Source organism: Nannobrachium achirus (assembly GCF_963921795.1).
Source record: "Nannobrachium achirus genome assembly, chromosome: 22".
Classification (NCBI taxonomy): domain Eukaryota; kingdom Metazoa; phylum Chordata; class Actinopteri; order Myctophiformes; family Myctophidae; genus Nannobrachium; species Nannobrachium achirus.
In genome coordinates, this window is record NC_137829.1 from 38462126 (window position 1) to 38478895 (window position 16770).

At 43.8% G+C, this 16770-nt stretch overlaps 2 protein-coding genes across 2 annotated transcripts in view; one reads left to right on the forward strand and one right to left on the reverse strand.

The window, feature by feature from the left end:
* The window catches only part of hecw2a (HECT, C2 and WW domain containing E3 ubiquitin protein ligase 2a), a gene marked incomplete at its 5' end in the record, with an annotated part of 88634 nt that extends 82571 nt beyond the window's left edge, over positions 1-6063 (forward strand). Inside the window, 5 exons of the mRNA XM_080752892.1 lie at positions 285-431; positions 1089-1203; positions 2769-2854; positions 3377-3489; positions 5910-6063. Coding sequence (XP_080609018.1) covers positions 285-431; positions 1089-1203; positions 2769-2854; positions 3377-3489; positions 5910-5973 — 525 coding nt within the window. The 3' untranslated portion in view covers positions 5974-6063. The remainder of the gene's footprint in view (positions 1-284; positions 432-1088; positions 1204-2768; positions 2855-3376; positions 3490-5909) is intronic.
* Positions 6064-15736: 9673 nt separating this feature from the next.
* Positions 15737-16489, reverse strand: LOC308307627 (putative phosphatase phospho1; the record flags this gene model as incomplete). Its single annotated transcript, XM_080752893.1, has 1 exon — positions 15737-16489. One exon carries the CDS (start codon positions 16487-16489, stop codon positions 15737-15739), a length of 753 nt encoding a protein of 250 aa, XP_080609019.1.
* Positions 16490-16770: the final 281 nt, after the last annotated feature.

The following is a 16770-nucleotide window of genomic DNA, read 5'->3' on the forward strand; positions in this document are numbered from 1 at the left end:
CTTTATAAACTATGTATTTTTTAAAGAGAAAACAATACAAAAAATTTAATAAGCGAATATTCAACTTCGGTGAACAACGTTGAATAATGACTTTGATATTAGAATATTCTAATATTTGGTGAATGCCCTAGTGTGTGTGTGTGTGTGTGTGTGTGTGTGTGTGTGTGTGTGTGTAAAATACACCCAAAATACTCCAATTACCCCTTCTCCCACGTACGCACGCACACATAGTGAGGCAACGCACCCACTGTGAGGTCCTTCCGAGCGTCTGTGGTTGTTTCCAGATCACAGAGAGAGAGCTGAAGCCAGGCGGGGCGGGCATCGCCGTGGCCGAGAAGAACAAAAAGGAATACATCGAACGCATGGTGAAGTGGCGGATCGAGAGGGGCGTGGCCCAACAGACGGAGAGCATGGTCCGGGGATTCTACGAGGTACACTACCGCACGTTGTGTTTTGTTTTGTTTGTTTGTTTGTTTGTTTGTTTTTAAAGAACACTGCACTCAATGAGGACATATTCACAGTTAAAGCCAGACTACAAGTCCTACCCACTAGACTCAATCTTTCCATCTGGTTCCCCGGCACTCAGGTTCCTCATTGCTTGCACCACACCACAGAACAGATCACTGAAACACTGTCACACATCTTGAATGGCTGTTATGCATACAAAGGGATGCCATGATAGAATAGTGGACATATCAAAATATCATGCACCCTCAGTGAGAATGTACAAACATTCCCATGTTATTTCATACATGTTCCATTTCTGTGACAACCCAGAGTACTGAGTGACATGCCCATTGTATCATGATGTAACAACGTATGCCATGCTTTTGTGAATGTATTCTTGCTGCACCAATAATAATTGTTTCTCCCTTATGTGCAGGACATAAATACATTGTTAAAGTGTGTGTGTGTGTGTGTGTGTGTGTGTGTGTGTGTGTGTGTGTGTGTGTGTGTGTGTGTGTGTGTGTGTGTGTGTGTGTGTGTGTGTGTGTGTGTGTGTGTGTGTGTGTGTGTGTGTGCGTGCGTGCGTGCGGGCGGGCGGGCGGGCGGGCGGGTGTGCGCGCGTGCGTGCGTGCGTGCGTTAGGTGGTGGATATGAGGTTGGTGTCTGTGTTCGATGCCAGGGAGCTGGAGCTGGTGATTGCTGGGACAGCAGAGATCGACCTGGCAGACTGGAGGAACAACACAGAGTACAGAGGAGGTATGAAGTATGAAGGGAGTTTATCCCACAGTTTGGGGGCCAGGAGGGTGAATTGTCTAGGACGAGTGGATTTTTGTCCTGGGGTTTTTAGTGAGGGTTCTGTCAGCTTCCCTGTGTTGGCTGATCTGAGTGAACGGGTGGGGTTGTAGGGGTTGATCAAGCTTTGGAGGTATGGATGGAGGTGCCATATCTTGGCTGCTTTGAAGGCCAGCATTAGTGTTTTGTATTCTGTGCAAACCGGGAGCCAGTGGAGGGTGCAGAGAAGGGGAGACACAATGTGAGAATTCTGGCTGGTTGAAGACCAGTCGTGCCGCGGCATTTTGGATCAGTTGAAGAGGATTAAGTGCACATTTTATCTATTGTATGAACCAGTGTCTCTTATTGTATCTAAATTATATGGACCGGTGTCTCTCATATTATCTACAGCACCCTGAGAGACACACAAGACATATACAGTAAAAGTGTATTATACATAGTAGGACATGTTTATGGTAGTGTATATTATCCAAGTGTAAATTCACAATGAGACATTTTTACATAATAATCCATGAATTGAGAACTATCTTCTATCGCAGTAGACCTGCCAACTGTCTTTTCAAATGTAATTTTTGGTGCTTTGAGTGCCTCAAACGAAAACGGACATCGAGCGCCATTTAACAACGTTAAAGCTGATACATGATTTATTTTATTTTCATTGGTATTACTTTTTTTTAAAGAAGGAATAGAATAATAAATAACCAGCCACCAAAAAACAGTATGATACAACAAATAATAATATTAATCTGCTTTAACTGCAAAAACCTCCAAATCAAAACTACATAGATAGGTAGATAGGTAGATAGGTAGATAGGTAGATAGATAGGTAGATAGATAGATAGGTAGATAGGTAGATAGATAGGTAGATAGGTAGGTAGATAGGTAGATAGGTAGATAGATAGATAGATAGGTAGATAGATAGATAGATAGATAGATAGATAGATAGATAGATAGATAGATAGATAGATAGGTAGGTTAATAGATAGATAGGTAGGTAGGTAGGTAGGTAGGTAGGTAGGTAGGTAGGTAGGTAGGTAGATAGATAGATGTTTAAATTGACATAATTCTTTACACGAAGCCGGAAGTCATACCACACTAGCATACAGTATAGGAGAGTGGAGTCTGTAGCGTTTGTGAGGGATCAAGTTAAGAGCCTTTTCAAGGAGCTGATCGATACATCTGAATGGCTGCCAGCTGCAGGAAGACCGGAGAACAGGAATCGACAATCGGTGATTCACTGTGAAACCCTTTTAATAGGCGAATTGACTGTTTTTGTTGCGGACGGGGTTTGGGGCCCTCCATATTAAATGCTGTCTCTCGTTACCCAAAGCACCACCTCGGACAAACAGTGGGGAGGAAACTAGGAGGAAGGGAATAGAGGAAGGAGAGAAAGAGAGAGAGACGAAAACAAATGAGAGAATGAGAGAGAGAGAAACAGAGATAAGAAGAAAAACCTGAAAAAGAGCGAGGCAGACACTTTCTCCTTGGTGGTTGTTGTTCACCTGACAAATGCACCGTCATCCTTCCAGGTTACCATGACAACCACATGGTGATTCGCTGGTTCTGGGCAGCAGTGGAGAGATTCAACAATGAACAGAGGCTGAGGCTACTGCAGGTAAAGCACGTGGACCAGCACATGCACATGGCCTGCCACCGTGTGGCCACTGGTGGTACTACTACGCCAACCCATCAGAATCAACTTCATTTTCACATCACAGCAGTGGTGTAAAGTAACAAAGTGCATTTACTCAAGGTGGTATTTTTTTCTTTACTGGAGTATTTCCAATTTTCAGTACTTTTACTTGCATCTCAGAGGCAAATATTTTACCTTTATTCCACTACAATTATTTGACTTTATTATTACAGTTAATTTGAAGATTTTGATTATTACATACATTAACCAGTATTCATTTTGACAGCAAATGTTGATGCAGTTTCAGTCATAGTCTTTTGAATAAAATGTAATTTAATTTTTGTCATATTTTAGACAATTAAACCATATGGAATCTCTGAAAAGGTTGTGGGCATCCCTGCTTCATTTCTCTCTCAACGAAGGGGTCCTTGGCCTGAGAAGTTTGAAGACCCCTGATCTAGGTCATTACCGGTACATAACAGTATTTATGCCTTGTGTCTCTAGTTTGTTACAGGTACATCCAGTATTCCCTACGAGGGCTTCGCATCTCTGAGGGGCAGCAACGGACCCCGGAGGTTTTGCGTTGAAAAGTGGGGAAAGATCAGTTCCTTACCCAGGTAGGATTCATGTCTCCGCATTGTAATCATGTACCATGGAAGGTTTAATTTCATCCCAAACCCTACATAGTAAAATCCTAGTAGGTCATCTTACTCCAAGATTGTACAAATCCAACCACATGGACCTGTCACACTAAGAATTCTATTATCAAACCTTTTAGCCCGCACAAAAGAGAAAGTAGAGGTTAGGACCCAAACTAGTGAAAATAGCAGCTCTACAAGCTCTATAACGTGTCGCTTTGCCCGCGTTGTGAGTTTGTAGATCGGCTATTTTCACTACTTCTTAAACATTTTTTTTCTAATTTATGGAATTTCTTAGCTTTTTCTTAGATTTTTGCCAGACCCAGGGGGTCGGCCTACAAAAGGCTTTGTCGGTCTGTCGGTCTGTCGGTCGGTCGGTCGGTCCCCTCTTTTCCTCAGTGTGCCTGTGTTTGCCTCTGACTGCTCATCTGCCCCTCCCTTCCCTTGCTCGGCTGATTGCCTTGAGTGCCGTCACCTGTACAGGACCAGCTGAGTTGAGTTGGCTGACGAGCTGCTGACACTATAAATTCCTCAGCCCATCTACAAGCTCAGAAACATTTCCAGCTGCTCAGCCTGTGTGTTCATGTGTTAGTTCAGTGCCATACTAGTGAAAACAGCCGATCTACAAGCTCTTGCTATTGATCCACCCCCCCCCCCCCCCCCCCCCCCCCTTCCTTGCATTCTGATTTTCATTGCGGGTCTGGCAGAACCAGGTGACCTGGTCTAGTTTTCATGGAATTACTGAAAAAAATTACATTTGTTTTTTAATCCATGAAAAAAGTTTTCTAATGCTTTTTTTGTGACATGAACCCACACATTGTGACATGAACCCACACAACAAAGGGAAGGATGAGGAGAAGAGAGGAAGGGCAGGGTTCCCACGGTCATGAAATTCCTGGAAATATTTTGAAATTAGAAAAATATTTTTCCAGTACTGGAAAAGTTTTGGAATTGATCGAAGGTCCTGGAAAAATAGCCATGCCTCGTCTTTGGTTATTGATTTTGTTAATACCTCTGAAATGACAAATTAAACATTGGCCAAATTGTCAAATATTAGAGGCAGAAATTGTGAGCATGTAGATCTGCTATTTTCACAATAGAAACGTGTTATACAAAATTCCACAACTCTTAGTGCTCGTCAGGGTGCCGGGGTCCCCAGTTAAAATATGATTATTTCGGGGGTCACTGAAAAGGTTGAGAACCACTGGCATACACTACCTGTCTTTGAGCATTGCGCATGGGAGTAAGCAACCTGTTATTGAGCTGAATTAGTGTTACTAGCCCTTACCCGTTCAAAGATATGAGCTCCGAAATGATGTGCAGTGTGTGGATTATGGGATGTGCACTGTGCACACAGTATATGAGGGATGGAAAGTAACTTTAACTGGTGCTTGCATGCTAATATGTAGGAGCATCAATGTAAGAAATACCCGTTCCATTTAACGGCTACAGAGATACTGTGTACCGATCTGCATGATTTTGGACAACATCTGTAACAGGGCCAGAACCCCCCCCCCCCGCCCGCCTGCCCGCCTCCCGTGTGTGTGTGTGTGTGTGTGTGTGTGTGTGTGTGGGTTGGTTTTGTGTGTGATTGTGCATGGCCTGAAACAACAGCGCCCCTCCCTTAACATGTGTGGTCACAAAAAGGTACTGTAGGCTAAATAGATATAGATACACCATAAAAAATGCTATTATACAGCATACGATTTGTGAAAGTGACAAACGGGCTTCACAGTTATGTCAGGTGTGTTTCATATGCTAATGGTGATGCGATTTCAGATCAATTGCTCCAGCCACTGAGGAGAAACGCTGAGACAGACAGACAGACAGACAGACAGACACTCACTCAGACATTCGCAAAATTATAGTATAGATATAGTCCTGGAAATTGGGTTAAAAACAGAGGTAGTGAAAACAGCAGATCTACAAGCACACAACGTGTGCTTGTAGATCGGCTGTTTTTCACTAGTTTAAATCATTTTTAAAATGATAAATGCAAATCTAAGAGTTTTTGGACAAACAAGGTTTTCCACCCGACAACGACGATATACAAACTGTATTTTGCTTCACGAACCAAAACCGGGAGGAGGTTTCCACAACTGAGGTGCCTGATATTTAATGCTCTGGCTCCTGTTTCTGGCCTTAGAGTTATTTTTTTTTTTTGGGGGGGGGGAACATCAAGCCTTTTTTGCATACTGTGGACGCACCGGTCTAGCAGTTTTTGCGAGGCACAATGAGTTTCTATTCGTAAACCCCACAGACTGACGCGAATGGGTGTCCAATAGCATTGATTTATGAAGAAAATAAAAAAGGTGTATGATGGTATCTGTTTGTGTCAATGATGTTTTCTCACTCTCTTTCTCACTGTGTGTGCGTGTGTGTGTGTAAACTGCGTATAGGGCTCACACATGCTTCAACCGCCTGGATCTGCCCCCCATACCCCTCGTTCTCCATGCTGTATGAGAAAACTGGTCACCGCTGTAGAGGAAACAAGCACTTTTGGGACTGGAGTGACCCTCAAAATGGCCGACCCGTCCGGGGGGGTGACTGTGTAACGACACGAAAAAATGGAAATTCAACCATTTTGACGGTTCGACGACTTAAAAAAAAAACACACACAAAAACACAAACATTATTTTGAAGAAGAAAGAAAAGGCAACTAACTTTGTGGGACTATCCGGCCGTTTTTTACCCCGCTGTTTTTTGCGCCTGGCATTCCATCACACAGCAGACAGGCTTCTCCCAAAATCCATGCCCTCCTCTCACATCCCCCGAAGGGACGCGCGATCCCTTCTGTCACATCCCCCCCCCCCCCCCCCCCCCCAATGGCCCAACCAATGGGACGGGGACTTGATCCAAGTGCGGAGAATCTGGAAAATGTTTTTCCCTTTTTAAGAAGGACCACCTTGTTTCTCACCACATCGCTCTTTGTTTTTGTTTAGCCACACTTGTGCTTTATCTCTTGGTTACAGGATTTCCAGCCCTTGTTCCCTAAAAGAAAAAAAAACACCCCCCACAAGCGGGACCTCATACCCAGAAGACTAGCTACTCATGACCCCCACCCACTCCTCCATAAGCCCCCTCCCTTTCCCCCCCCTCTCCGGACCTCCAAACTGTGGCGTTTATATTCTGGGGTTTGCAGTGTTTACAAACTCTTAATACACATGGACTAATACCTGTCTGTACACAGAGATGCATACACACAAAACACACCCACACGTGACACGTGAGTGTGCTCACAAAATGTCCTTACGCACACACACAAAACGCACGCACGCACGCACGCACGCACACACACACACACACACACACACACACACACACACACACACACACACACAGTATGTACATAAACGTAATCCTAATTCCTCAAATAACTTAACAAACTCACTTTACTGACTTGTTCATGAACAGCACACATCTGTGTAAGTAACCTGGGCACATCTGTGTAAGTAACCTGGGCAGTGAGTTCCATGCCATGTCACCATGACGTGACATGACATGTGACCTCATGTGGTGACATCATTGGATTTGTTTGGTATTGACATGCATTTCATAATGATAATGATAAGCTGCTACCAACACTCAAGAGACAGACACACAGACACACACACACACACACACACACACACACACACAGACAGAGTTGCTTCTCCTAACTGTGAGGTCACAGCTACAACGATCCTGAAATGGACCTCGGACCCTTGTACACTACAAAGCTGAATAGCTACAGTATACCACATCCAACCCATACAGTCATACTGTGTTTGTACACGCACACACACACACACACACACACACACACACACACACACACACACACACACACACACACACACACACACAACACACACACAACACACACACAGAAATATAGCCTCTGTTTTCTATAGGCTGCATGAGAGATGATAGCATTCCATATGGTCATGATGTACTCTGGATCCAGCCAGTCACACAAACACCAAAACACATGTCAGGGTTTCAATCTTTTTCATCAACCCTCACCGTAGCAAGTGGACGGAACAGGTTTTCACACACAGAAACAACGTGTCACGAGTATGAAACAAGAGATGTAACAGTAAAATGACGAATGTATTGAAACAGTGAGTGAATGTATGAACTTCAAGCACTTCCGGTTGGCCTAGGTGAGAGAGGTGACAAAAAACAGCATTTCTACAGGGAACTGAAAGAGAATCTTTTAGACTCAGTATTATGTCCCCTAAAAAGGTTTCTACATGGAATCATTTGGTTCTATAAAAAGAACAATATAGGTGACAAAATGATTCCGTAAGGAAAACCTTTTAACCACACAAACCCTAATGTCCCTGTTTTGGGGTATACATTCTGCAAAAAGAAAGAAAGAAAGAAAGCAGATCTACATGCTTGTAGATCGCCTGTTTTCTACAAAGATATTTTGTTTTGAGCGAAAACAGGAGTTTATCAGTTCCATTATAGAACTTGGTGTTCAAGGCTGAAGAGGAGGCAGACACCACCTCTCCAGCAGGTGGTGCTCAAAAGTTTGTTTCAGCTGAACTTGGTACAGCACCAGCTTAAATGAATGTGTTTCAAGTCTTTGTGAGGTCAGTGGGTAGAATAGACTCTATGCACAGCATCAGCCATATTATTGGAAAGAAATAGGGCCTGTTCCTTACTTCCTTCATTGATGTTACCAAAGGCTCTGTTCAATTCTGGTCAAACAGAGTCAGGATGCTGATAATGTGCCTGCTGGGTCGCTGGAAACATTCTGCTACACCAGTGGGTCTCAAAGTCTGTCCAGGGGGTCCTTTAGGGGGTTCCAAATGGCCCCTTATGGTTGTGTACTCTTACGAGTCCCTTTGGTTCCATTTGTGTTATGGGGGTCCTTGCAATTAAAAGGTTTGAGAACCACTGTGCTACACTAAATGGAACAGAGCCTTCATTAGTATCATTGGTAACACCTGTGAAGGAAGTAAAGAAGGGGCCCAAAGGTTCTTCCAATATGGCTGCTGTGATATGGTTCATATAGCTTATTTGATGATTGTCTCTGGGGGACTTGGTCCACAGCCTGACGTTTAGCTGGACTTTTGCTTTTTGTATTTTACTACACTGCAAGATCCTCTGAACATTGAACGAACTCAAGAGTTAAAAATGGAAACTCTCAGTAACACTTGGATTGTACCGTGGAGAGGTTCGGCCGGCTCGAGGTGTGGCAAAGCAAAAAAGGCAGGAATAACAATGAAATACAAAAGACCGGTGTGGCTTTTGGATGCAAACGGGTGCAAGACGTCAACACAAGCGGGAGCGACACTGGGTGCTATCGTGACCATTGTAATTCTGTAGTGATGGGTCAGTTGTTTCCTTGCTTATTGAATGACCTGAAACTGAAACATTGTGGCTAGTATCCTCTGGTTGACAATAAGCATGTGAAGAAAATAGGAAACACTTTTCACACTTTATTGTGCAGAACCCGAATCAAAGGACCCTTGGCACTCCGTCTCTCACACAGTCTGACACACACACACACACACACACACACACACACACACACACACACACACACACACACACACACATTATGTCAAAACACAAACACCCCCACACACCCACATACTCATTTTCTAAGGGGTGCATGCAAGATAACTACTGTACATACAGAGTGGTGTTGGAGCTAGATCACAGGGGCTGGAATAGTTGCTAGAGAGCCTCACAGATGTTATTGTATGTTGTGGAGGCAGCCTTCGTATCCCAGCCCTGACCCAATACTGCATGCCGGGATCCTCGCTCTGGGCCAGCCCAGCTCTGTGAGCTGCACCAGGTTAGAAGCCCCTAGATGGCGTTGTGTTATAGCTCAATATTGCATGCCGATAATAGTGAAAAACACAGTGTCCTTACTAGCTTTTTTGCATGAGGATATCGCTATCTGTTGTGGAGGAGGGGTAGGTTGTGTCACTTACTGGAGGCGTGCGTCCCTGTGGCGAGGGTGGTGTTCCCATCGGGTTTGAGTGAAATGGTGGCGCCCTGGGTACAAGGATTCACTGCGGGCCCCCCATGAATGTTCTTCATAGGGGGAAGGGGTTTAAACTATTTAGACTGATTATTATGCATTATTTTGCGCTTCAACTATTGAAAAATAGCATCCTCAGTAGCCTGTGCTCAAACCTTTTCATGTGAAGGACCCCCAAAATTATATGTATTTGGCCACGGACCCCCATCTCAAAATATTTAGTTCCAGGTGCCCTCCAGAAGCAAAATTTTAGTTACAAATGTTTGCTTAAAAAATACATATATTCAAAGATTTGCACACATTTTCACGACTTTTCAAAAATAGCAGATCTACACTCTGTGCCACGCTGTGAGCTTGTATATCTGCTATTTTTCAATAGCTAAAGTATAACATATTTAAGGCCCCTCCACCTCAGTCTCACTCCCCCCCCCCCTCCCTTGTGACGCCCCTGCCTAAACCACACTGTACTACAGCAGCCTACAACTGTCATCCGTTTTATTATGAACAGGATACATGCAAACTTGGACCTATACAAAAGCATAATACATAAAACGTCTGACACATTTGTACTTTAAAGGCTACAGTGTGGTTTAAGTCAAAATACTAAAGAAGTTTTACATTTTTGTATGTTATTCCTCATGAGAGACGCCGCGCACTGCTGTGCCCTAAGCCAAGGGGGGCCATTTCACTCAAACCCGATGAGAACTCAACACTTGTGTGCCTGTGCTCATCCTGGCACTGTCATACCCTGGCACTGTCATGCCCATAGGTACAGATGGAGCCATTGTAGAGGTCTCAACACTCTTTACTGAACTGCTGCAACAACCATTTGCCCCATCCCCTGCGGGGGGCTCTGTTTGGATTTGTGTCACTTTCTTTTCAGCTGTCGGAAATGACAAGGAATGTTACACAGTAACTCTTGTGAGACAATACAAGTGTTGCTGTTGTTTTGCACTACACTGGTTACTTGTGTAACATTTCAGTTAACGTAATTGCTGCCATAATGGTAGATAGAGTAAATGCAGAGGGTGAACTTCAACAATGGCTGCTGGTGTTAAAGAAAAGAAAGCCCTGTGTGTGTGTAAGTATGTTAAGATGTGATATTATATGATATGTTACCTCTATGACAGTGCAATGGAAAGAGTCACAGACAGCACGCCACTGAAAATGTTTTGTGGTTACTTTTGTGTCTGTCAACCTATCTTAGTAATAGCTTGGACGTGATTGTGTCATTTTATGCTCCGCCGTACGATGGCGTCACGGACTGGAAATAGCAGATCTATGAGCTGATTTCGGTGCGCAACGTCCTCGTCGCGCAGAACATCAAATGAAGGCTCATCGTTCCTGGAGACACAGAGAATCAATAGGGCTGTTATGATTCAACGAAAGCAAGAGCACCTGTACGTGTTACCATGTGAGCGGTCACGTTTGTCTCTTATCTTTGTATATAGTTGTACATGTATGTCTGTCCCATTGTGTGTACAAATATATATTTTGCACCGAATGTACCAAAGGTTTTGGGGCTTGCATAGTCAACCATTAGGCCTATATTGGCATCACCCTCTTCCTGGCATCGTGGCCATATCACCTCATCTCTGCTTTGAGGGCTTTCTTTGACTGTCCCTCACATTTTGGTTTGAGATGACGTGGCCACAACCAGACATTTTCCATACCAAGGCTTGTTCTGCTGCAAAAGAGATTGGATTGCTTGCTTTCTTCCACATGCGGACAAAGCTCACCATGTCCCCAGCTTCCCTGCTCGGTCCATTTGTGACACAGCTGGACCCCTCTTTTCAGAACCCCACTCTATGCAAAGCTCCTGTATGTATGTATGTCTCCATTTCACCCCAATGATTGTAATAAAAGAGAACAAATGGCAAGTTTTATGACAGATGAGTCTGTGTGTTCTTATGTACATACAGTATATGTATATGTCACGGTTTGATAGAGAAACAGTACGGTCGAGAAACGGAGCACTCGTCATGCGGCACGGGGCGGAACAAGCGGTCGCCACAACAACGTCCTCCAGGCGGAGCCGCTCGATTGTCCACGACATTGCAAGCGGCGCGAAGGCCAGCGGACCTTGGTCCTGCTCTTCGCCCCCGAGCGCCGCAGGGGGCGAAGCCGTGGTGAATGCAATCGTTATATTTATGCCCAGGCCGTAAGGCCTGGGCAAGCCCACGATAAACGCCCTGTCCAAGTGACTACAATGGAGCGCTCCCTAGCTCATAGTAAGCTAATGGCTAAACACTGCCGAGCTAGGCTAGTAAATAAAGAAAGAGAGTCGCAAACGAGTGACGTCAGCGCCTTCACTAGTGAATGGCTGTCGTCGCCATCTGGTGGTGATTGGTGTGTGGTGAACGACAAAACAAGCGCTCTTACAATGAACGTACTGAGTTACCCAAACGTACTGTAACATATATACTAGTCCAGGGGCCTTCAACAGGGGTCCCAGAGTTACTACAGGGGGTCTGCCATATCTTTGTGATAGGATAATTATTTTAAATTAACAACTTTAACCCTCACATCCCTATTCTGAGAACTTTAGCCAAAAATAGCCGTTCTACAAGCTCTCAACGCCTCGCAGAGCTTGTAGATCAGCTGTTTGGCAAATAGGTTTGGTGTAGAGGTTGAAAAACGATTTTAAGTGGTTAAATGTCTGAAAAAACACATTAACACGAATCCAACATCGACTGATGACACTGCTGTCAAACAAGTCTATAAATCTATCTATGAAATCTATGAAAATCTGTAACACAATGTTATACCATGTGTAGGGCTTCATCTCTCTCTCAACAAAGGGGTCCTTGGACTGAAAACGTTGAAGACCCCTGTACTAGTCCTTGGCCATTGATGTGGTGTGTACTGACTATGGAGGTGAAAGTATTGGCTCGTAGGATAGTAGGATTTAAGACGTATCAGTGATGTCAGTCATCTCCAAATGTGGGCACTGTTTCAGCATGTATATCAGACAGACAGACAGACAGACAGACAGACAGACAGACATTTGGTCGTTTATTATCTCTTGGACATGGTCTTTCTTAAAGTGTATACGTTGAGGGTTTGTTTTGCAAGCTACTCAAGATAACGAGTTCAGGCAGATATACCTGAGAAGTTCACACTGTGCTGCCCTATGTGGGTGTGTTCAGTGTTGTGGCAAGACCCACACATCGTATGCTGACGTGGCGATCAGCTGACCAATTGGGCGGGTATTTAAGGTCACCTGAGCCTGTGCTAGGTGACCTGTGCTATGTCTCTGGTTGTGAGGCTTTGTTTGCTCCCACCGCCACCCCAGCACCACCAGTGGGCTCTGCTATTAGTTCTGTTCCTATGGGGGATGTTATTATATATTATGTATATATATATATATATATATATATATACATATATATATCCCTGCTCTTAATGGTTAATGATGGTTTCTAATTGTGCTGAGCAGGGAGAAAATTCTAGCAGAGCCTGAACGCCAAGATTAAATATTACATATACACTTGCATTCTTATGTTACAATAATAAAATATATTGGTTTATTCATTCTATAATGTTTCTTTCTATATTGGTCCATTCTATGTGTAGGTTATCTGACTGAACTCCTTTTCAACATGCTGACAGGCTCTGCCCTAGACATTATACATAGCCTTCACTTTCGATGAGTTGAGTTTTATTTTAGTTTTGGGTTGGGAGATCTCAATAATCTTGTTTGCAGGCTCCTATAACAATATACTACGTGCAAACTGTTGAAAGTATGTTAAGAGATAATGTTTTAAATTATGAAAACCCACCCGCACACATAACAGTGTGCAGAGTTTTTTTTTTTTCTTCTTTTCTTGGTTCTCCCCTTGATGCCTTGATGTCCAGCACCTGGCCAAATTACAGGCGTAAGATGTGCACATCCTCTCTGTCATTGACTGCCACGAAAAACTGCGATTTTCGCGTTAACTGCCAAGATTTTCATGGTGTTACCTTTTAATGTGGGCGCGTGCATGTCCATCGTGCACGGATGGTGCACGATCCGCGTGCACGCCGTGGTCCGTTCGCGATATACAAAAGACCCGATCTTCAGTCAATAAGGTTTTGGGAGAACTGTACACAGTAAACCTTTTCATAAACACTTGTTTTCAATGTTTTCAAACGCTAGTTAAAGCTATACTATGTAACTTTTTTAATAAAACAAATCTTAAAATTGTCCTAATTATTAAATCGCTAAAGTTTTAGAACACCCACTCTGTTCATTTCAGCTCCCAAAGCCTTTTCTTTATTGTGTTCTACTGAGCCCTGGTGGCCGTGACCGGGGCTGTTTTTCCCGGCAAAATTACGTCATATGCATCATTCTGTACACGTGTCTCCCTACCGGCCAATCAAAGCCCAGATCATACACTGCCGAGCTCTTCAGGAAATACACTGCAGTGTTTACACTGGGCTAGGAGTTTAGCATGTAGCTCCCCAACCGAGGCTCATAGAGGGACACGAAAGACCTCTATGGATAGCAACTTACACAGTATAGCTTTAAAATCTTTTTTAAATCATCATATGTGTTTAGTAAATTATGTTTTCCAGTAATTGTAAAATGAATGATAAAGTAGGGTATGTTTCTACTGGTTCTACTGGTTCTGAAGACCCACCCTCGCTGCAATTGCAGCCAATAATAGATTTCTGAGCATTCCGGGCCGTAAAAAGATGGCGGACTTTAAATCGCTGAAAAACCTGCTTCAAAACTGGTCTGTAGAAACCAATGGTGTCACAATTCTTTTTACGCTATATGGTTGGTTTTGATGATGCTTTTACTAGAAGTGCTCATGGCGTAACCTTTTGGGCTATCTTTTAAGTTAATCAGGGTTCCCACACATTTTTACCAATTAATTTCCCAAACTTTTCCCAAACTTTTCCAGAATATTTAACCCAATTTCCAGGACTATATAACAATAATTTAGCTCAATAACAGGTCGCTTACTCCTATGCGCATTGCACAATGCCCAAAGACAGGTAGTGTATGCCAGTGGTTCTCAACCTTTTCAGGCCGTGACCCCCAAAATAATCATGTTTTAACTGGGGACCCGGCACCCTGACGAGCACTAAGAGTTGAGGAATTTTGTATAACACGGTTCTATTGTGAAAATAGCAGATCTACATCACAACGCAGATCTACATCACAGAAGGCGTTGTGAGCATGTAGATCGGCTATTTTCACAATTTCTGCCTCTATAGATTTGACAATTTGGCCCATGTTTAATTTGTCATTTCAGAGGTATTAACAAAATCAATAACCAAAGACAATGCATAGCTATTTCTTTCAGGACCTTCCAGGACCCTTGATAAATTCCAAAACTTTTCCGGTACTGGAAAAATATTTTTCTAATTTCAAAATATTTCCAGGAATTTCATGACCGTGGGAACCCTGGTTAATGGATCAATACCACAGATCGTGAAGAAGTTTTGTTGGAGATAGTCTGTTTAATTAATTCCGCCCACCCTGCTGTTGCAACGAGCCCCCTCAATACATTCTCACGTTGTGCACTTGAACAGCCTTTTCCTCTGTGTTGGTCTTCACATTATGTGAGGCGAAGTGAAGTGTTATATTTGAATTACAGAAAAGGGAAGAAGAAACGTCGGGAAAGATTCTTAGGCCTACAATATCCAATCTACATGAGTGATATTTACATTATACCTTCTCCACTGAATCATGCAATTATCTGGATTGGAATGAAAACTTAAAATAAAAAAATATTAAAAAAATAAAAAGTAATTTCAGAAAATTACGAGTAAAAAAAAACGTAAGAGATAACATATGATTAAAAAAAGAATGCTTAAGGAATTCACAAATTCACTTCCTCTGCCTGCTTATAGGATCATTTGTGGTGCCTCAAACTGATTAACAAACTTCAGAATTTGACCATCTCAGTAAAATAAGTTGATAATAGTACATAAGAGTACAATACTTATGTTCTGGTTCCTCAGACAAATGTAGCACCAATATAATAACAACCAAAAAATATATTTATTAAATGAATTAATAAAAGAATAGCAGCAATAGCAACATTTCGGGCCACATCAGTGACACATGCAGGCCATAGGGTTAGGGTTAATTCTCACAATGGCCAGTCTGGGCCTGGCTGTCACCTTTGGTGCCACGGCGTAAAAAAAAAAAAAAAAGAAAGAAAAAAACACCATGGGTGCACTCCTCTCTCACATACACAAACAATATATGCACACGCATGCACGCGAGCGCATGCACCCACCCACGTCTCAAATCTCAGTGAGTTTCTTCAGAGATTCCACCACGTCCTCTCCCCTTTCCCAAGGCACAACATTGGCCCGGAAGTGTTCCATCTGCTTCAGGAGCTGGTGCATGGTGAAGTCCTTCCTGGGGAAAGCTGTGTCGTCGGGGCCCAGGGCCCTGGAGGGACAGATGTCGTTGGCCCCGTCCCCGATGTAGAACACCTTTTGGAAGGGTGCTTTGCCTCGCTCCTGCCGTTTGGTCAGGTACTTCCTCAGGATGACTTGCTTGCACATGTTCTCCGGGCAATGGGTGCACTTGTGAGAGTGGTAGGGTTGCAGGACGAGTTGCCCTTCCACGAAGCTCGCCGGGTTGCTGAAGATCCTCTGGAAGAGGTGGCGGATTTTGTTGTATTCCAGCCACTTCTCTATGAAATACACGTTCGCGTCGGAGACCACCAACAGCTCAAAGTCGTTCTGGTGGCTGTCGAGGTACTCGAAGAGAGCCGGCAGGCCCGGGGTGGGAGAGATCTTCTCCAGCACTTTGCGGATGGAGTCCTCGGACACGTCGTGCTCTGCCATGTATGCCAGCGCATTCTGCATGTACTCGTAAAAGTTTTTCTCTTTCAAAGCCGTCAGTTCATTGGGAAGCTGCTGGCCCAGTATGGCGTGCACCACCGCGTCATTGCTGTCCTCGTTGACAATGGTGCTGTCGAAGTCGAGCAGCATCAGGAAACGCGGGGTTGGAGACTCAGCAGTGCTGGGGCTGGAAGTGGCAGCCATCAGCGGAAATGGCTACTTCAGACAGTTTACGTGATACAGCTTCTTGACGTTGTTATTGCCCGGGATGAGCCACGTGGAGGCTTCTGAAACTCACTGACTGTCAACGGGGACAGGAATCTGAAGTGTTGGCATCTTATTTTCAGGGGATCGCTAAAAGCTGGCGAGCTAAAAGCAGCCTAATACTTTGTACTAAATGATCTTTCTTTCGTTTGACATTTCACTTTAAATGACAATGACATGGCTATGTTGACAACGTGACGTCATCGCACAATGACGTCAAC